This window comes from Fusarium oxysporum, chromosome VI, assembly GCF_013085055.1.
Source record: "Fusarium oxysporum Fo47 chromosome VI, complete sequence".
Classification (NCBI taxonomy): Eukaryota; Fungi; Ascomycota; class Sordariomycetes; order Hypocreales; family Nectriaceae; genus Fusarium; species Fusarium oxysporum.
The window spans coordinates 644,847-663,741 of record NC_072845.1 but is presented as its reverse complement, the minus strand read 5'-3'; the positions used below and the strand labels follow the sequence as shown (position 1 = coordinate 663,741).

The following is an 18,895-nucleotide window of genomic DNA, read 5'->3' as shown; positions in this document are numbered from 1 at the left end:
TTCAGCAATGAACAGAATCTGAATCCTTCAAGTCAATTGCTTACAATGCGAGCATGGAAGCGAATACACCACGACTGGTCAATTCCTCCTCTTGATCGGACCTCCCGGCCTCAGCACTAGCGATGCCAGGCACCAATACAGTCAGCAGCATTAGCAATTCACCGCTCATCAAATAAATCCGCTCAAATTCCTTCATCTTCCCCCATCACCAGCGACGATGACTTCTCAATCACTACTGACAAGTCTCGTTGACTATCGCGGTGGAAATGTCACAATTCTGAGTACAACCGTTTTGGCGGTTATAGTGGCGATCTCACTGCTAAACCGCCTACTAACTCCCCGCATTGACCCACGTGAACCGCCAGTCGTGAAACCGTCGATTCCCTGGGTAGGACACATCATCGGGATAATTCGTCACCAAGCAGATTACAGCAGAATAATCCAGTCCGTCTCTCCCCTCTTCTACCTTAATTTCTAACACGTCAATCGCAGCAATGAGAACCCTCACGTCCAAATCGCAACGCTGCCCATGCTCAACGGCAAAGTCTACGCCGCCTTCGATCCCGCGCTCCTCCAAACCCTCCTCCGCAACAAAACCGCCTCCTTCGAGCCCTTTGTCTTTGACTACGCGAAAAAGACATTCGCGCTGAAGCACGAGACTTTTGCGAAAGTTAAAGTACCGGGAGTTTACGATGAATTTACAGAGGCGATTCATGCGAGCTTCCAGGTTAGGCATTTGCATCAGATGAATGTGCATTTCCTGGGTAGCATCGCTGCGAAGCTGAACCACGCGACGATACGTGCCGATTCGATCAATGCGGGAAAGGAGACGGTCGCAAATGGACGGTTACACGTGAAGAATCTTTATCTCTGGTGTCGCGATGTTATGAGCCTTGCTACAACGCGATCTCTCTACGGCGACACCGATCCTTTCAATCGCGATCCCTCTTTAATTGAAGACATGTGGTACGTCCCCCATCCCGCGTCTTCGCACCGCTAACAAGCCAGGCTTTTCGAAGAATCAGTCCCCTACTTCCTCCTCTCGCTCTTCCCATCAATCACAATGCCAAAAGCCTACAAAGCGCGCTCCACGCTCCAAAACATCGCTTGCAAATGGTACTCCGAAGACCACGACATCCACGATCCCAGCGTCTCCGCCCTCGTACGAAATCGCGCCGGGGCACTGCGAAAGAACGGTCTAACGGGGTATGAGATCGGGAAGTTTGAGGTTATTCTTCCGAATGTGGCGACGCTTAATGCTGTGCCGACGTTTTACTGGCTTTTGTTGTATATCCTCGACCGACCGGATCTACTCGCGCGGATACGAGCCGAAGCTGAAGGTGCAGTTGTTATAGAAGATAATAATGGGAAGAGGAGTGCGACGTTTAATATAGCGGATTTTGAAGAGAAGCTTCCTCTGCTGGTGAGCTGTTATCGCGAGACACTACGTCTTGCGAACCAGACCCTCAGCATGCGACGCATCCTCGAAGACACAAGCATCACGACGCCCGAAGGAACAACATATATTCTTAAAAAGGGTACAGACCTGCAACTCCCCGCTGGCGTAGCACACTACGAGGACAGTGTCTGGGGCGCAGATGTCAACGTCTTCAATCCAGAGCGCTTCCTCCCATCTTCCAAGGGAAACTTTGAAGAGGAGCGCAAGCGCAAGGCAGCGTATATACCCTTCGGCGGCGGTCGCCATCTCTGCCCAGGCCGAAACCTCGCTTTCGCAGAGATCATTGGGTTCGCGTCTGCTCTGCTGCTAGGCTTTGAGATTGAGGCTGTGGGGATGGGGTTTGGCGATGTCAAGATGCTGGGGCCGCAACTTGCGGGCGGGACGGTGCGGCCTAAGAGGTATGGCGCTGGGTTGGGAGCTGAGATAGCGATGAGGGAGGGATGGGAGGATGTTGAGTGGAGGTTTGAGTGTTGAAGCTTTAATTGGTGAGAGTGAGGTGATCATGTTGATGTTGGGGAATTGATTGTGATGTATATTTCTCATCGATCGTGTTCTCTATGCTAGTACAGTGACCCCAAATGCGATGGTACAGACGTAGAAAGCCCTTGTTCTTGTTTTATGGTTTTATTGGTTTTTTTTTTTTTTTTTGTCGAATTGCAAATAAATCCCAATTGATCATCAGTGATTGGCGATGTCATCACAGACTCTCCAACATACCGTCCCATTCCCTTTCAATTCCATTTTCCCATCACGACTCCTCCAGACAAACATCCCATATCGCATCGCATACCAAGATTTCTCCGTCCAGGTGTTGAGGACATTAACCGCTCTTAGAAGCATGTCCATTCGTCTCCATCTTGTCCTCCGGGGCAGTCGTCTCAAACATCAATACAGGCTGATACAGCTGTCGTCCATGTGGACTGTGAACCCAGATGTCCTGAGGCCATAGTCGCTGCTGAGATTCAATGGTGATGGTTCTCCGGTGATCAAAATCATATTCCGATTGAGGAGCGGGGATGGGGAAGGTCTCGACGTGATATTGAGGCTGATCGGCAGGACCCTGTGAAGATCGCGTAGCCGAGGATTGCATGCAGCAGTTCTGACTCTGCTTCTGCGGTTTGTTTCCGTTTTCTTCAACCGTTTGACACATGGTTTTTTGGTCTTAGTGGTGATGAAATGATAAAAAAAAATGCTAGTTGAGTAGTAGTCTTGAGATGGGGGATTTGGGCCTCATATATACCTTGACCAGCAGGAGTATGCATGCGGGACTACCTTTCGCCCACAGAAGCAAAATTCAGTATATTTAGCGAATCAAGCTTGTCGGACCGGTCCGATGATCGCGAGAGGACTGTTGGGCATCGAATGCCCTTGAGGTTGGTGTAACACAAGGGCTTTCTATGCATTCGAGGCTTGCATCTGGGCTGGGTCTGGGCTGAGGGGGATGAGAATGTGATCCTTTGAGTGCGGCACATGCCGCAGCATATGTCGCAGCACTTGTCCTTCATTTTTCTTGCTCTCAAAACATTTAAAAAAAAAAAAGCACGTTTATTCTACATCTTGGGTCTTTGGTGTTGGTGTTTTGAACTTCAAGCTAAGCTTAGCTTCACGATTTAAACCCAGGTACAGATCAGATTAGAAGCGCGGGTACATCTCCCACTAATTCACAATCGGCTCTTTTTATCCGAGCGTAAAAGTGCGAATTGTCTCTATCGGCGGTTAATTGGCGCCCGCCTTATTGACGCTGAGATATGAGAGGTCGAGCTGAGACAGACATTGAAACATCGCTGCAGCAGTCTCGAAATGGCAAGATGAATGCCCGATAATCAACGGAGGCCATGATCTGATATTTATCTGGTCATGTTTCAAATGTTCTAGTCTAGTCACCTTAGTCTAGTTCAATTTTCCCCTGGTTAAAGTGCTTGGATTCCTGGTAATCGGAATGTTTTAGTGCCATCGCGCGTGTCGTTTTTTTAGTGAGAAGTGATGGAAGCTTGGCGGTGGAGATTGGGGAGACATACTGTACAGTGAGTGAGTGATACGGGTCTTTGAGTGCAAGACGCCGCATTTGTGAGTATGACGAATCTTTTTGTCACGGGTGCAGTTACACAGCATGTACAAGTCTTACACGTATGAAAGACAGTGAATGCAATCAATCGCACAGATCGAAGAAAATGAATATATTCACAATATTCCATTATCAACCTGCCCCAATCTTGTCTCGCCAGGTTGGGTTGCAATCCGCTCGTGACCGACAGATGCCAAGATAAGATTACGATCTAACAAATCCTCCGAAAGGTCAAAGCTGAAAGTGTATGACAAGCTGATAATCACAAGCCTCAGCCGACGACACGTTCCCTCCTTCGGACAATTAAAAATGCCGCTGCAACGTCATGCGTAACTTGACCTGTAGTGTATGTTACTCGCAAGTCAAGATTAGTCTCTCCGAAAGCTACAGGGTAACCTACTCTACCAATCTATGACGCCCAATCTCCACCCAACGCCCGGGCCCCGTCGCAATTCCAGCATGTCCGAAAGACCGACTAGACCATTCTTTGATGTCGTCATAGATATATCACAAGTAAAAAGAATGTCTGTTTATTATGGTCAATGCCCGTAAACCTAGAATAGAGTGTTCATCATCGTTGCCGTGAGGTTATTCTGCTATTTTTTGTTGAAATGGCTGATGAGAGACCTACGCCTAGGGATGAAGACATCCCGGGCGGATTTCCTGTCACGCCAAGCGTCAACTCGATTGATCAGATTACCCCAACGGGAAATATCGATAGACAACTTGAGGCCGGGTTTGCGGGCCGTGATACTGCGGCAAGCCCTGGCTTTACGACGTACGATCATGTCACCGCCGGCAGTTCAGCGGCATTGGGCAGTACAGCCTCATCTGGCGCGACTGGGGCGTTGACCTCTGAGCCCCAGCAGCAACACGCGCCTGTTCTCGATCGCAATTCTTCATCAAGCACTGTTCTTCCACACGGCGAATCATCCGAAGAAAAGCGCAAGAGTGCATCTTCTGCCAACGACGACGCACCCGACGAACCAATCTTTGCCCCAATCAAATCGCACACCGAAAATGAGAAACCTCCCCTCGAGAAGCGCAAGTCTCATCGCACTGAAGATGATCTCTTCCGCGTCCTCTCCCGTCGTCGCACCAACGCTTCAACACCCGCTGAAAAAGAAGAAGAAAACGAAGATAATGAAGAACTCGACCGTCTCATGTCTCGTATCTTTGGCCAAAAGCGCCAGCAGCAGAGCGAAGAGGAAAAGACGCGACATAGCGGTGTTATCTTTCGTAACCTCACTGTTCGCGGTGTTGGTCTCGGGTCGAGCCTTCAACCTACTGTCGGGGATTTCTTCCTGGGCCTGCCGCGAAAGCTGGGAAAGTTATTTACCCAAGGACCGAAAGCTGCGATGGCGAAACCACCTGTCAGAGACCTCATCAGTAACTTCGACGGCTGTGTGAGACCAGGTGAATTACTCCTTGTTCTTGGACGTCCAGGCGCAGGATGTAGTACATTCCTCAAAACATTCTGCAACCAACGCGCAGGCTTCGAATCCGTCGAAGGACAAGTAACATACGGCGGAACGGACGCATCGACAATGGCGAAAGACTTCCGCGGCGAGATCATCTACAACCCCGAAGACGACCTCCACTATGCAACCCTCTCTGTAAAGCGCACCCTCACCTTCGCGCTGCAGACCCGCACACCAGGCAAAGAATCCCGTCTCGAAGGTGAAACACGACAAGACTACGTCCGCGAGTTTCTGCGCGTCGTCACAAAGCTCTTCTGGATCGAACACACCCTCGGCACAAAAGTCGGTAACGAATTTATTCGAGGTGTTTCTGGCGGCGAGCGCAAGCGCGTTTCCATCGCAGAAGCCATGATTACGCGCGCTTCGGTACAGGGCTGGGATAATTCCAGTAAAGGCCTTGATGCGAGTACGGCGGTGGAGTACGTAAAGTCTATTCGCGCTATGACGAACATGGCTGATACGTCAACGGCTGTTTCGCTCTATCAAGCTGGTGAGACGCTGTACGACCTCGTTGACAAGGTATTGCTCATCGATGAGGGAAAATGTCTTTACTACGGACGCGCAGAAGATGCGAAGAAGTATTTCATGGAGCTGGGATTTGAGTGTCCTGAGCGGTGGACTACAGCTGATTTTCTGACGAGTGTGACGGATGAGCATGAACGCAGTGTTCGCGAGGGCTGGGAAGATCGGATCCCGCGCACGGCGGGGGAGTTCTCTGATGCATACCGCCGCAGCGAGGATTACCAGAAGAATCTTCGTGATATCGATGAGTTTGAGGCTGAGCTTGAGACGTTGGCGGAGGAGCGGAGGAGGAATGAGAGTGAGAAGAGTAAGAAGAAGAACTATGAGATTGCGTTCCACAAACAGGTCATGGCCTGCACGCACCGCCAGTTCCTCGTCATGTTTGGTGACAAAGCGTCTCTGTTTGGAAAATGGGGCGGTTTGTTGTTCCAAGGTCTTATTGTCGGTTCGCTCTTCTACAATCTTCCCGACACAGCGGCTGGAGCTTTTCCTCGTGGTGGTGCACTCTTCTTTCTTCTTCTCTTCAACGCCCTTCTTGCCCTCGCTGAACAAACCGCTGCTTTTGAGTCAAAGCCTATTCTCCTCAAGCACAAATCCTTCTCGTTCTACCGCCCCTCTGCATTCGCCATCGCACAGACAGTCGTTGATGTCCCGCTTGTTTTTATACAAGTCATCATCTTCAACGTGATCATCTACTTCATGGCCAACCTCGCGCGAACGGCGTCGCAGTTTTTCATCTCGTGTCTTATTCTTTGGCTCGTCACTATGGTGACGTATGCGTTCTTCAGGGCTATCTCAGCGTGGTGCGGGACGTTGGATGTCGCGACGAGGTTTACTGGTGTTGCGATTCAGATTCTCGTTGTATATACGGGTTATCTTATTCCGCCGGACTCGATGCATCCTTGGTTTGGCTGGCTACGTTGGATCAATTGGATTCAGTATGGTTTTGAGTGTCTCATGGCCAATGAGTTCGCTTACCTCACTCTCCAATGCGAACCGCCGTATCTTGTACCGCAAGGTCCGAATGCGCGACCTCAGAACCAAGGCTGTACTCTTGCGGGTGCATCGCTTGGCTCAACTTCTGTATCTGGCGCCGCGTACATCCAAGAATCCTTCACATACACCCGTTCCCACCTCTGGCGCAACTTCGGTTTTCTCTGGGCGTTCTTTATCTTTTTCGTGTTCCTCACTGCTCTTGGTATGGAACTTATGAAGCCCAACGTCGGCGGCGGCGCAATCACCGTCTTCAAGCGAGGACAAGTTCCTAAAAAGGTCGAAGAGTCCATCGCAACAGGCGGTCGAGCTAAGGGCGATAAGCACGATGAAGAGTCTGGCCGCAGTGATCCTGTCGCGAACGGTGATGCTGAACGTACCAAGAGCGACGAACAGATCACCCAAGAAGTCGCAAAGAATGAAACGGTTTTTACGTTCCAGAACATCAATTACACGATTCCCTACGAGAAAGGCGAGCGGAAACTTCTCAATGATGTTCAAGGCTACGTTCGCCCTGGTAAATTAACTGCTCTAATGGGCGCATCTGGTACGTTTTATTCCCTTTCATTGACATAATCATTCTAACAGTATTAGGCGCTGGCAAAACAACTCTTCTCAACGGTCTCGCCCAACGTCTCAACTTCGGCACCATCACAGGAGACTTTCTCGTCGACGGGCGTCCCCTTCCCAAATCCTTCCAGCGCGCAACTGGCTTCGCTGAACAAATGGACATTCACGAACCCACCGCCACTGTACGCGAAGCCCTCCAATTCTCTGCTCTACTTCGTCAACCAAAAGAAGTATCGAAGCAGGAAAAGATGGAGTACTGCGAGACTATTATCGATCTTCTTGAGATGCGCGATATTGCTGGTGCCATCATCGGTACAGTTGGACAAGGTCTTAACGCAGAGCAGCGCAAGCGCTTGACGATTGGTGTTGAACTAGCGTCAAAGCCGGAACTGCTTATGTTTTTGGATGAGCCGACTTCTGGTCTTGACTCAGGCGCCGCGTTTAACATTGTACGCTTCTTGCGCAAACTCGCAGACGCCGGTCAAGCGGTCCTTTGTACCATCCACCAACCCTCTGCTGTTCTCTTCGAAAACTTCGACGAGCTCTTGCTTCTCAAATCAGGCGGCCGCGTCGTCTACCACGGACCTCTCGGCCATGATTCAGAGAACTTGATCAATTACTTCGAGTCCAACGGCGGTCCCAAGTGTCCCCCGCATGCTAACCCAGCGGAGTACATGCTCGATGCAATTGGTGCTGGAAATCCTGACTACGATGGTCAAGACTGGGGCGATGTCTGGGCAGAGTCTTCAGAGCGACAGAAGCGTTCGCAGGAGATTGAAGAGATGATTGAGCGTCGACGCAATGTTGAACCTTCAAAGAGTCTCAAAGATGATCGCGAGTACGCAATGCCGTTATCGACACAGACATACGCCGTTGTTCGTCGAAGCTTCGTGTCATTCTGGCGCTCACCTGATTACATCTTTGGCAATTTTATGCTTCACATCGCAACCGGTCTCTTCAACTGTTTCACATTCTACAAGATCGGTTTCGCATCGATTGATTACCAGAACAGGCTGTTCTCCATTTTTATGACGCTCACGATTAGTCCGCCTCTTATCCAGCAGCTCCAGCCCGTTTTCCTCAAATCGCGTCAGATCTTCCAGTGGAGAGAGAACAACGCCAAGATCTACAGCTGGGTAGCTTGGACTACAGCCGTTGTCGTCGTCGAGATTCCGTATCGTATCGTCGCGGGTGGTATTTACTTCAATTGCTGGTGGTGGGGCGTTTTCGGCTGGCGTGCGTCGGCGTTCACATCTGGTTTCGCATTCTTGCTCGTTCTGCTGTTTGAGCTCTACTACGTCTCCTTCGGCCAAGCTATCGCTGCTTTCGCCCCCAACGAACTCCTCGCATCTCTCCTCGTCCCCATTTTCTTCCTCTTCGTCGTCTCCTTCTGCGGCGTCGTCGTCCCCCCACAAGGCTTGCCTACCTTCTGGCGCGAATGGATGTACTGGCTCACTCCTTTCCACTACCTCCTCGAAGCCTTCCTGGGCGCTGCGATTCACGACCAGCCCGTTCGCTGCGAGGAGGGCGAATTTGCTCGTTTTGAGCCGCCGAGCGGTCAATCGTGCGACGAGTATGTTGAGCCATTTATTCAGCGCGCTGGAGGGTATGTAACCACTGGCTCAGATGGATACTGTGAGTTCTGCCAGTATGCTACTGGTGATGAGTTTGGAGCAGGTTTCAGTGTGTATTATAGGAATATCTGGAGGGACTTTGGCATTTTCTGCGCTTTCATCGCGTTTAATTATGCGGTAGTTTACTTTGCTACGTGGATGCGCTTCAGAGGCAAGAATCCGTTCAAGGGACTGTTGCAGAAGAGGAAGGCTTAGATTGAGTTCGCAGGAGGTAGATATGGTGACGCTTTGAGTGGGTTTGTTGTAATATGGAATCAGGTGGTCTAGATTGTTTATATGGATAGATTGAATTGATCGTGTTGCGCATTGAATTGCTACTTGTAAAGGTTAGTGACGCCGATAAGATAGAAATAAGGATAAGGTTGAGGATAAAAATAGCATTAACCTCACATGGTCGGAAACTGCGGGGGGGCAACGTATACGCGTATAAACGCGTATAACGTATACTCGGCCATGTTCTCAATTGAACAGATGGCTGCCTCATGAACAAATGAATTCAAGGTAGTAATAAAGGTCTCGCCAAGAATCAACTCCTCTCTAAAACGTAACAGATACCGAACAACTCATCGCGTCACCGCCTCGCGGCGTGAAATACATGTATTCACAACTCCGTCCCCGGATCAAATTAAAAGGGGCCATCCGGCCGCCCTCTGCACAACTCTGCACAAATCCCGTGGAATTGCATAACTAACGGTACGGAAATCGCCAGATCCGTGTGGGGCTCCCGCATAACAGACCCGGCGCGGGTTTTAAAACGGGCCCGAAAAAGCGACGCGATTGGTTCTTCTCCGCCATCTCTCGGTTTCGCTTTCGATTCACTCGCTTATTGGTTCGTTGGTCGTGCCGTGGCTTGGTTAAATATCTTTTCATTACCCCTTCCGTCTCTCGTCTTGTAGTACTCTTTGACTTCATGAGCTTCACGATGGCGGAAAACAAAGCTTCGATCGATATTGAAAGACCTGCGAGTCAGCGGACGCTCACGCCTTCTTACACTGGTAGCGCTGCGAAGAAGGATGAAGAGAGTCCAGCTACGAAAGAAGACGTCGCTCAGCCTGAAGACCCGAATGCTGTTGATTGGGATGGCCCTGATGATCCAAACAATCCCATGAACTGGCCTGCCAGGAAGAAATGGACTTGCATCGGCGCCCTCTCCGTCATGACCCTCCTAACGTATGTCCCCTCTCCCTCTTCCTCATACCCTCGCTAACATCTCAGACCTCTCGTGCGTCCTTAACCTCAACCCTAACTGCACTCTCCTCTAACAAATCCAGGGCTCCTCAATGTTCGCCCCCGGCGTCCCAGACATCATGCGCGAATTCGAAACATCCAACCGCAACATCGCCACGTTCGTCGTCTCCGTCTACGTCCTCGGCTTCGCATTCGGCCCTCTCCTCGCCGCACCGCTCAGCGAAATCTACGGCCGCGCCATCGTCTTCAACATCGCCAATGTTCTCTTCCTCATAATGACCGTTGCTACAGCACTGAGCCAAAACATGCCTATGCTTATCGTTTTTCGCTTCTTGATGGGTTTCACGGGCTCGACGCCTGTTACTAACGGATCGGGTACTATATCGGATATCTTTCCGGTGCAGGAGAGAGGTAAGGCTATGGCTGTTTGGGCCATGGGACCTTTACTTGGACCGTGTATTGGACCGTTGGCTGGTGGGTATATGGTTGAGGCTATTGGATGGCGCTGGGTATTCTGGTTGATTGCTATTCTCGTAAGTGCCTTTACCTCTGGGTGTACTCCATATCGTGGCTGACCATTTAGACTGGCTTCATCGCTGCGCTTTGTTACTTTGCCGCCCCAGAGACATACGCCCCAACGCTCCTCCGTGCAAAAGCCGCCAAACTCAAAAAAGAAACCGGCAATCAAGACTTATACTCCATCCTCGACAAAGACGGCCTCACGCCCAAACAACGCCTTAGCAACGCCTCCATCCGCCCGATGAGAATGCTCTTCACGCACCTCCCCGTCTTCATCCTCTCGCTCTACGTCGCCATCGTCTACGGCGTGCTGTATCTCATGTTCAGCACCTTCACTTTCGTCTTTGCGCAGCAATACGGTTTCGGCACTGGTACTATTGGTCTGGCGTATCTTCCTACCGGTATTGGAATGCTGCTTGGTACAATGACGTTTGGGGTCATGACGGATGTTGTTATTAAGAAGAAGATTGAGCAGAACGGTAAGACGGTTCCGGAGGATCGGTTGCCGATTTGGATGACATTGCCTTCGGGCTTGCTTATTGTGGGGGCGTTGTTTTGGTATGGTTGGGCGGCGGATCAGAATGTGCATTGGATTGTGCCCATGATTGGCGTTGCGCTGTTTTGCTTTGGCCTTATGGGTATCATGGTAAGTTGTCCTCATACTGATCAAGACATGAGTTGCTAACAATTATAGATGTGTCTGCAAACTTACCTCGTCGACGCGTACATCACCTACGCAGCATCAGCCGTCGCCGCCATGACAGTCCTCCGATCCCTCGCTGGCGCTATGCTTCCTCTCGCCGGACTGTCTATGTACGATGATCTTGGTCTCGGTTGGGGGAACAGTATCCTTGCGTTCTTGGCGCTGGCGCTTGTTCCTGTTCCCGTGATCTTCTTCTTGTATGGACCTAAGATCCGAGCCAAGAGCCCGAACAACCTTGGTTAGACGGGGACAGGGTTTGACAATGGCCAATTGCAGGCTTAAGATAGTGAGATACGTAGAGAAGTAGTTGTCTGGTGAACAGCTGGTATATAGTATAGAATTTGTAATTCAGAGGTGTCAATGTCCTCGTTCATAGAATGCCATTCCCTTAGCTTACTTGAGAACATCCAGCAACGTGAATCTCAAATGATATTTGGTACGAAAATTTATCGTGAGAGACAGCGGATGTGTGTTCCCAAAGCGGTAACTCGTCTGCAGACCAGAACTCGGTACCTTTGCTCCCTAAGTGGACCTGACCAGCGGATTATTCCGTGTACCATCGTGTCGGGAATAACTTCAATGCACTGCATGAACCGTTGCTCATTAAATCTACAGAACTTATTTGCACAGACATTCCTTCAACGGTCGGTTCTGAACGCCCGCGACTTTAAATCGCCATGTCGCTTATTTCGCATGGTCACCGTTTATGATTTAGAGGATTTACATTGCTCCCCCACGTTACTGATCAGATTGATAACAACAAGGTTATCTGATGGAATAAACTTTCAATCACATGGTCGATGTCACTCCAGCTCGTGGCAACACCCAGCAAGCCACCCAAAGCCAAAAACCTCATCATTAATCAGATGCGAAAACTCTGAGCAGGGATGAAAAACGTGCCATTGGAGATCGCCTGTTGTCGGAACATCGCCAACACAGAATCCACCAACTAACCGAACTTCGACTCATCTTCATGTGATTCATCCGTCTAGAATTTTACCTAAAAATCTCCATCGCTATTCCCAAAACAGGCGCGGCTCTACACAATCCCTGTAAAACATGAGGCTTTTTTTTATCAGATCACGGTTAAGTCATGCCACGCGATGTCTTGGCAGACCAATTACATCACGCGATGTATGAAAATCTGATAAGATTAGATGGATCACCGGATTGTGGGCGCGGAATGACTTCCGTCGCTGAAAGGATATAAACAGGAGCCAGCGTTGCATTGTATCCAGTATTCAATGTTGGTTAAGCTTTATTGCAATGGCAGATCATACTTCTCATCGTAGCTCCGACGTGGAAGCTGCGCCGAAGGAAGAGCGTGAGAAAATCTCGAATACAGATATTCTGAGGGAGTCTTGGTCTAAGAAGGCTTTGATCGTTGCGTTTACTGGGTATGTCTCCGTTCCCTTTTATTAGTTATCTAACTCTCCTAACAAATGATGGAACAGCCTCTTCGCCACCACGTTCATAACCCAGTTCCTGAAATACGCGACAAAAGTCTACGATGCATACGCTACCTCCGCCTTCCAGCGCCATTCAGCGCTTGCGACAGCCAATGTCGTGAGTACAATCATCGGTCTCGTCACGTACCCCATCATGGCAAAGTTCTCCAACGTATGTATACCACTCAATCCCAATACACAAGACTAATTGTCCCAGGTCTTTGGTCGAGCAGAGGGTCTAACCTTCTCAATTCTCTTCCTGGTTCTATCGCAAGTGATGTACGCCGCTTGTCAAAACATCGCAACCTACATCGTAAGCCCTCCTATCCCCCTCCCTTACCCAACTAACATTACAGGCCGGCGGCATCTTCGAATCGATCGGCGACACCGGCTACGTCATCATGCAACAGGTCTTCATCGCCGACACAACAAGCCTCATCAACCGCGGTCTCTGGACATCCCTCCCCGAGTCCTTCGCCTCGATCCCAACGCTGTACCTCGGCTCCATTGTCGCAGACAGCGTTCTCAAGCACTCAACCTGGCGCTGGGGTTATGGAATGTGGGCTCTTATCCTGCCCTTCTGCGCAGCGCCTCTTATTATCACTTTATATGTTCTTCAGCGCCGTGCGAGAAAGGCTGGGTATAGAAGAAAGGGCGCTTGGGACGCTGCTGATAAGACGCAGCCTTTGAGCAAGAGGATTATCAACCTTATTTGGGTTGATCTCGACATTCTTGGTGCGGTGTTGCTTGTTCTGGGTCTTGGACTCACGCTTATACCGCTGTCGCTTACGGGCGCGAGGAATAGTGACCGTTGGGATCAGGGAAGCTATATCGCTATGCTCGTCATTGGCGTTGTCGTCGTCGGCGTGTTCTTCGTCTGGGATACAAAGTTTGCAAAGGTTCCATTCGTTCCTTTCCGCATGATCAAGGAGCGAACTGTAGTTGCGGCTTGCGTTCTATCCATGTTGGACTTTTTCCATTATTCTTGCTTTACCCTCTTCTTTCCGAGTTATCTTCAGGTCGCTGGGGGGTTCAGCCCTGGACATGCTACGCGCATTGAGTAAGTTCCTCTTACATTGGTAGAGACGATGCTAACTTTACTAGTAACGCTCTCCGTGTCGCGTTTCAGATCGCCTCGGTTCTTGTCGGTGTTTTGATGAAGTACACTAAGCGCAGCCAGATCTTTGTCTTCATTGGTGTTCCGCTTTGTGTCCTTGGTCAAGGTCTCATGATTCACTTTGTCAACATGAACGGAGGTCACGCCAATGAAGCTTCTTTCATCACAGCCAAGACTCTTGTCGGTGTTGGTCGTGCATTTTATCAGACCGCCGCTCAAGTCTCCATCCAGGCCCTCGTCGCTAAGGAAGACGTCCCCGTCGTGACGGGCGTTTACTACGCAGCCATGAACTTTGGTGGAGCCGTTGGTACAAGGTTAGTCCATCCCCCCCTTTCAATCAATCATTACTAACAATCACAGCGTCGGCGGCGCTATCTGGAACAATATCCTCCCCCAGAAACTCACAACATATCTCCCCGAACAAGCCAAGCCCAACGCCTTCAAGATCTACAAGTCCATCGTCGTCGCTCAGAAATTCGCCAAGGGTACGCCTGTGCGCGCAGCTATTGACCAAGCATATCGCGAGACACAACGACTTCTCGCTATCGCCGCGACGTGCTCTCTGGCGCCGATGCTCATTGTTATGTTTGCGCTCAAGGCTGTTGATCTAACAAAGGTTGATGAGGCGAAGATTGAGGAGAACAAGTCTACTGATGGGGAGGTCGAACCGGCTGTTATGAGGGAGAATGTGCAGGTGAAGAACTAGGTCTAATAGAGGAGCTGTAGAATCAATTGACGGTTGTTACTGTATTGAGTCATATTGCATTGCGTGGACCCACTTTCAGTTAAAATTGGTGGACGCGACGCTGACCCTCTGTAGGGCGTTCACTACAGTTCAGTCAGCTGCCAGTACAGTGAACAAAGTGCAACGAGATTTATCATTTCTTCAATCCACTCGGTTCAAATCTCGCGCTAACTACATCGAATGAAGAATTAATCCATTATTCTGCCATTACGCGCTCTCACTAATGAACTGCCTATAACCGATATCGCTCGCAGCATTGCAACGTACAACTACAGCATGTAAGCCATCGCGATCAGTGACAAAACCAGACCAACCATATTATTCCCAACCTTGACACCGGCCGAATCATCCCCTCCACTTCCACTTCCCATACTCTCCTCCTTCTCCCAATCACTCTCATTCCACTTCGCAAAGCTCAGCTCCGGCTCCAATCTCGGCGTAAGATTAAAATCCCCCGCCGTAGCCTTCCTATCACTCGTCGTGCCATTCCAGCAATGCCTCTCAAAGCACTGCTCACATTGTTTCGGCATCTCAATATCCAATCTTCTCAACGAACCCTTTATAGCCGCACAAGCTAAGCAAGCAGGCCAATTCTCATCGACACTACCATTACCGTACGTGGCTACCTGGAATGCGTTTTCAAGAGCAATGTCGACTTGATTAGTTGTGAATTGGGTTTGGGCGTAGGAGTAGTTGGTGTAGCCTGTCCACGGGGCGTTGGGGAGCCAGAGAAGGAGGGGGGTGGAGGATGAGGCGTTGCAGCCGAAGAATGTTGGTTGGAAAGAGAGGTTTTGGGCGACGATGGTGTTTACGTCGGGGATTTTGGGGAAGGGGATGTTGCCTTGGGATGCGGTGAGGGCGGTATCTGAGATGTTAATAAGACTTTTTGCGAATGGAAGTTGAAAGCTTACTGATGAGATTGGTACCGTTGACCCAAGAGTTGGGCGCATCAGATGATGCTTCATAAACGATGATCAAGTCAAGTTTGCGATCAGGGATGATCAGCGGACGCAAAGGATTACTCTCAAGAGTAAGACTCCCATCAACCTAAACAATCAGCATCATCTCATAATATAAGTATGAAAACTTACTAAAAGAAGCTCCGAAACACCCTTCATATCCTCATTATAATCCTCAAACGGATTCGGATACGTCGCCCACAACGACTCATTGAACGTCAAGTCAAAGTACTCCGCCGTCATGTTCGTAAGCTGAACCAGTGGATTATCATACTGATCCTTCGGGATAGGAATGTCGTTAATATCCGGGTTAACCTTCTGTCTCTTCTCCAGCCACCGCTTCGCAAAAACTGGAATTCCATAAAATGAATCGATAAACCATGCAGTGAATGCATTAGCAGTCGTGCCCTGCATGAGCGTGAGTTTATCAAAGCCCTGTACACATTCGCTTTTATTCTGCGGTCTTCCCTCTGACATGGAAGTACCAAGGAATTTCGTCTGGATAAACGCCTGAACGCGACCACCAACCCAACTTCCAAACTCAAAGGGTGTAACTTCATACGCGGTCAAGTTGAAGCGTTCAGATTCATTGAAGCCGGGATACATCAACTTTCCGATTTCGGGAGACTTTCCGGGAATGACTTCTGCGAAGCATACGATTGGCATTGGTGCGTCGCCGAGAGTAAAAGCGGTGTTCTTGGAGGCGATGTCGGAGTAGTTGCTGTATACTTTGTCCTCGGGGAGCCAAGTTCCCCAGAATTGACCGAATGTATCTGTGACAGAGACGGGGAAGCCGGATTCATCTTTTGCGCCCATGTTTTTAAAGATGGTTGTGAAGAATGCTGTTTGATTGCCATCTGGACCGGATGAGTAATCCAGGGAGAAGTTGGAGGCCTTTTTGACACCGTCCGTTGTGGTAAAATTATTGGCGGCCCTGAAATGTTAGTATCAATTGAGACGATGATGGAATAAACTTACAGGAGAGAAACGGTGACAGCGCCTCCGCCGGATAGGCCAGTGATGTACGAGAAAAGCTGCGTCAACCCGCCCGTCCTCGCAGCCCTCGCGATAGCAGACCGAGCATCAAACGCCTGCCAGACTCCCAGTCCTCCAAGGCCAGACTGTGTGCCTCCGCCCGAGACAGAGAGCCCAACGATGGGAACATCGTCACTCTTGAGCTTGTTTATATAGTTTGTGACGTTGAAGTTTGTGATGTTGGCGAGTTTGAGGTAATCTTCGAGATTGGGAATTATTTGCTTAGCGCGCTGTTCGCGCCATGATGACTCTTCATCGGATAGGCCCTGGCTATGTTAGAGATAGTGGTGAAGAGGGATAGGGATGGGTACATCTGATGCTTTGCGGATCTTGAGGGAGGAGGGACATGTCGTGTAGACTGGGGCGTAGGGATCAGCTCCACTTTGGGCGAGGGTGAAGCTGAAGAGCGAAGTGAGAAGCAATAAATCGCGAAACATGTCGTAAGCTCTTTCAAAACGAACTACTTCTGCACAATCTGCGATGAATAAAAAATTCTTTTATTGGCGAAATTAAAAAGAGCAGCAGCCGTTCATATTATTACTCTTCAACATGGACATTCCCATGTGAGCTACATGCCGATATCCGACATCCCTCGCCCCAAGCTATCTTAGCTCATGTCAGCGCAAACTTCCATCACAGAACTCAATGGCTTATTCCAGCCAACCCGATCCCCAGAATCCACGACTGTTTAATTATTAGCCTCTCGGGACCGAATGCGAACCGTCGAGATCTAAACTACGAGGCTTGGCGGAGGAATGCAAGCCGAAGTAATTCGGATTTGGTGGCTTATCGCCCCAGTCTCGGAGCGAAAATGAGGAATGAGTTTTGACTACTGTAGCTACGGCGCTCAAAAAATAACTTTTATCTATTCCTTCTATAGTAATTAATTCGATCTAAGTTTCTACGCTGCGTAGATCTAGATTTCCCCGCGTCCAGATCCCGGAGCTGTTTTTCGTAGGCATCATCATTCCCGGTATGTCTATCCGTGATTTTATCTAAGCCATGTCTTGATCTACGCCTTCCAATTCTTGCTAAATCGAGCAATAAGGAGAACTAAGCCACCAGCGAGCATTGAGAAACAAGTAACTTTGACCAGTCAGTGGAGATTCGAGTGAAGGTGGAGTGATATACTTACTAACGGTGAAGCCCCAGCCTACGCCGATGCCGTCAATCATGGGGACGACGCCTCCAACGCTCATTGCGCCGAAACTGTACTGGATAACGTATTTTCCTGTAATGACTGCTGTTCTATGTGCTGGTCGAACCTCTGAAGACTATTAGTTGCGTTTCTCTGTCAAGGTTAATTGACTTACCAGCTGCATATGTATTCAACCCACTAAATGACGCCATGAGTCCAAACCCTTGGATAAACGCACTCACAATCGGCAACGCCATGCCACCAAGTCTATGATAAACACTCCACCCGTAGAGAAGGGTTCCGAGAGGTAGAATGATCAGAACACTGACTAGACTGCTGTTCAAGCGATCTTCAGGAATTCTCTGCCCGTTTCGCTTTCGCATGTATCTCTTGACGACTACGTCGGAGATTTTACCGCCCACGGTACTTCCGACGAGAAATCCAGCGCCCGGCGCGAGATAGAAAAGACCGCTTGCGAGAGGGGATGTGAGATTGAAGCGAGGGTTTATGACGCGGCGAATGGAGGAGAGGAGACCGTATTGGTTGAAGCCAAGGAGACCACAGGCGATGTTCTGTTATGTCAGTGTTGCACTTATTCAACTGGGGAAAAAAAAAACTTACAGCGAGGATGACCTTGGGATATTTGAATTGGCAGAAGACGTGCATCGGATTGAATGTCCGAAGGATCTCCTTGGCGGTTCGAGGACGTGTCGTCTCAGCCAACTTGGGATTCTCCACTTCACTGGCTTTCGGGATGAACAGAAGAGAAAGAATGAGTCCAAAGAGACACATGCCGGCTTCAACGCCATAGATGACTCGCCAGCTGGTGAATGTTGCGATGATACTACCGAGAAGAGGTGCTGTAGATCTGAGTACCAACTCATGTCAAGGAGGTCGGATAGGCTTACCGATTGAATTGAACGACACGCAACTCCCCAGAAAGAACCCAACAGCAGTCCCACGAGACGTCTACAACCGTCAGTAAACAACTTTTAACTATCAAGACATACTCACAGGATCAAAAATATCTGCCAAGATAGTCTGTCCAGCAACCAAAAAGAACGGCCCCGTATTCCCTCCCAGAATCCAAAGCGTCGCAAACCCAGCTAAATTCGGCACAGTCGCGCACCCAATCGCACAAACACACAGAACAGCATTCGCAGCAAGATACGCAGACTTGCGTCCAATAATCGTACTAACCGGCAACCAAATCAACCCCGACAACGCCTGTGCTACAAAGACACCAGCATTGATGGTGGTGATGGTAGTTACGGGTATGTTGAGATCAGAAGCTACTTCGATGGTGGCGGGCATTATGG

General features: G+C 49.6%; 6 protein-coding genes across 6 annotated transcripts; 4 read left to right on the top strand and 2 right to left on the bottom strand.

Annotated features, from left to right (window-relative positions):
• Positions 1 to 529: 529 nt before the first annotated feature.
• On the top strand, positions 530 to 1,933 carry FOBCDRAFT_202636 (cytochrome P450; the record flags this gene model as incomplete). The annotated part of the gene is made up of 2 exons (XM_031187326.3): positions 530 to 966; positions 1,009 to 1,933. 2 exons carry the CDS (start codon positions 530 to 532, stop codon positions 1,931 to 1,933), a joined length of 1,362 nt encoding a protein of 453 aa, XP_031038461.3.
• A 132-nt stretch (positions 1,934 to 2,065) lies between these two features.
• FOBCDRAFT_225055 (uncharacterized protein) lies at positions 2,066 to 3,090 on the bottom strand. Its single transcript, XM_059609681.1, has one exon. It carries the CDS (start codon positions 2,607 to 2,609, stop codon positions 2,280 to 2,282), a length of 330 nt encoding a protein of 109 aa, XP_059465080.1. The 5' UTR covers positions 2,610 to 3,090; the 3' UTR covers positions 2,066 to 2,279.
• Positions 3,091 to 3,997: 907 nt separating this feature from the next.
• Positions 3,998 to 9,035, top strand: FOBCDRAFT_162789 (ABC-2 type transporter-domain-containing protein). Its single transcript, XM_031187329.3, has 2 exons — positions 3,998 to 7,067; positions 7,115 to 9,035. Exons 1-2 carry the CDS (start codon positions 4,136 to 4,138, stop codon positions 8,917 to 8,919), a joined length of 4,737 nt encoding a protein of 1,578 aa, XP_031038464.2. The 5' UTR covers positions 3,998 to 4,135; the 3' UTR covers positions 8,920 to 9,035.
• Positions 9,036 to 9,608: 573 nt separating this feature from the next.
• Positions 9,609 to 11,427, top strand: FOBCDRAFT_162787 (major facilitator superfamily domain-containing protein). Its single transcript, XM_059608407.1, has 5 exons — positions 9,609 to 9,894; positions 9,940 to 9,946; positions 9,996 to 10,445; positions 10,496 to 11,077; positions 11,126 to 11,427. Exons 1-5 carry the CDS (start codon positions 9,635 to 9,637, stop codon positions 11,375 to 11,377), a joined length of 1,551 nt encoding a protein of 516 aa, XP_059465079.1. The 5' UTR covers positions 9,609 to 9,634; the 3' UTR covers positions 11,378 to 11,427.
• A 973-nt stretch (positions 11,428 to 12,400) lies between these two features.
• On the top strand, positions 12,401 to 14,430 carry FOBCDRAFT_184387 (major facilitator superfamily domain-containing protein; the record flags this gene model as incomplete). The annotated part of the gene is made up of 6 exons (XM_054704944.2): positions 12,401 to 12,531; positions 12,589 to 12,754; positions 12,800 to 12,895; positions 12,939 to 13,642; positions 13,687 to 14,013; positions 14,060 to 14,430. 6 exons carry the CDS (start codon positions 12,401 to 12,403, stop codon positions 14,403 to 14,405), a joined length of 1,770 nt encoding a protein of 589 aa, XP_054560919.1. The 3' UTR covers positions 14,406 to 14,430.
• A 283-nt stretch (positions 14,431 to 14,713) lies between these two features.
• Positions 14,714 to 18,890, bottom strand: FOBCDRAFT_240707 (acyl transferase/acyl hydrolase/lysophospholipase; the record flags this gene model as incomplete). Its single annotated transcript, XM_031187333.3, has 10 exons — positions 14,714 to 15,309; positions 15,356 to 15,491; positions 15,536 to 16,337; positions 16,382 to 16,704; positions 16,750 to 16,913; positions 17,574 to 17,705; positions 17,752 to 18,148; positions 18,198 to 18,436; positions 18,485 to 18,545; positions 18,591 to 18,890. The coding sequence occupies 10 exons, from the start codon at positions 18,888 to 18,890 to the stop codon at positions 14,714 to 14,716; spliced, it is 3,150 nt and encodes a 1,049-aa protein (XP_031038468.3).
• Between the last annotated feature and the right edge of the window lie 5 nt (positions 18,891 to 18,895).

Excerpts from the sequence above, each read along its gene's own strand:
- FOBCDRAFT_225055 (XM_059609681.1), bottom strand. The coding sequence starts at position 2,609 with ATGTGTCAAACGGTTGAAGAAAACGGAAACAAACCGCAGAAGCAGAGT.
- FOBCDRAFT_162789 (XM_031187329.3), top strand. The coding sequence starts at position 4,136 with ATGGCTGATGAGAGACCTACGCCTAGGGATGAAGACATCCCGGGCGGA. Across the intron at positions 7,068-7,114 it reads TGCTCTAATGGGCGCATCTG|GCGCTGGCAAAACAACTCTT; the intron begins GTACGTTTTATT and ends TAACAGTATTAG.
- FOBCDRAFT_162787 (XM_059608407.1), top strand. The coding sequence starts at position 9,635 with ATGAGCTTCACGATGGCGGAAAACAAAGCTTCGATCGATATTGAAAGA. Across the intron at positions 10,446-10,495 it reads TCTGGTTGATTGCTATTCTC|ACTGGCTTCATCGCTGCGCT; the intron begins GTAAGTGCCTTT and ends CTGACCATTTAG. Across the intron at positions 11,078-11,125 it reads TTGGCCTTATGGGTATCATG|ATGTGTCTGCAAACTTACCT; the intron begins GTAAGTTGTCCT and ends TAACAATTATAG.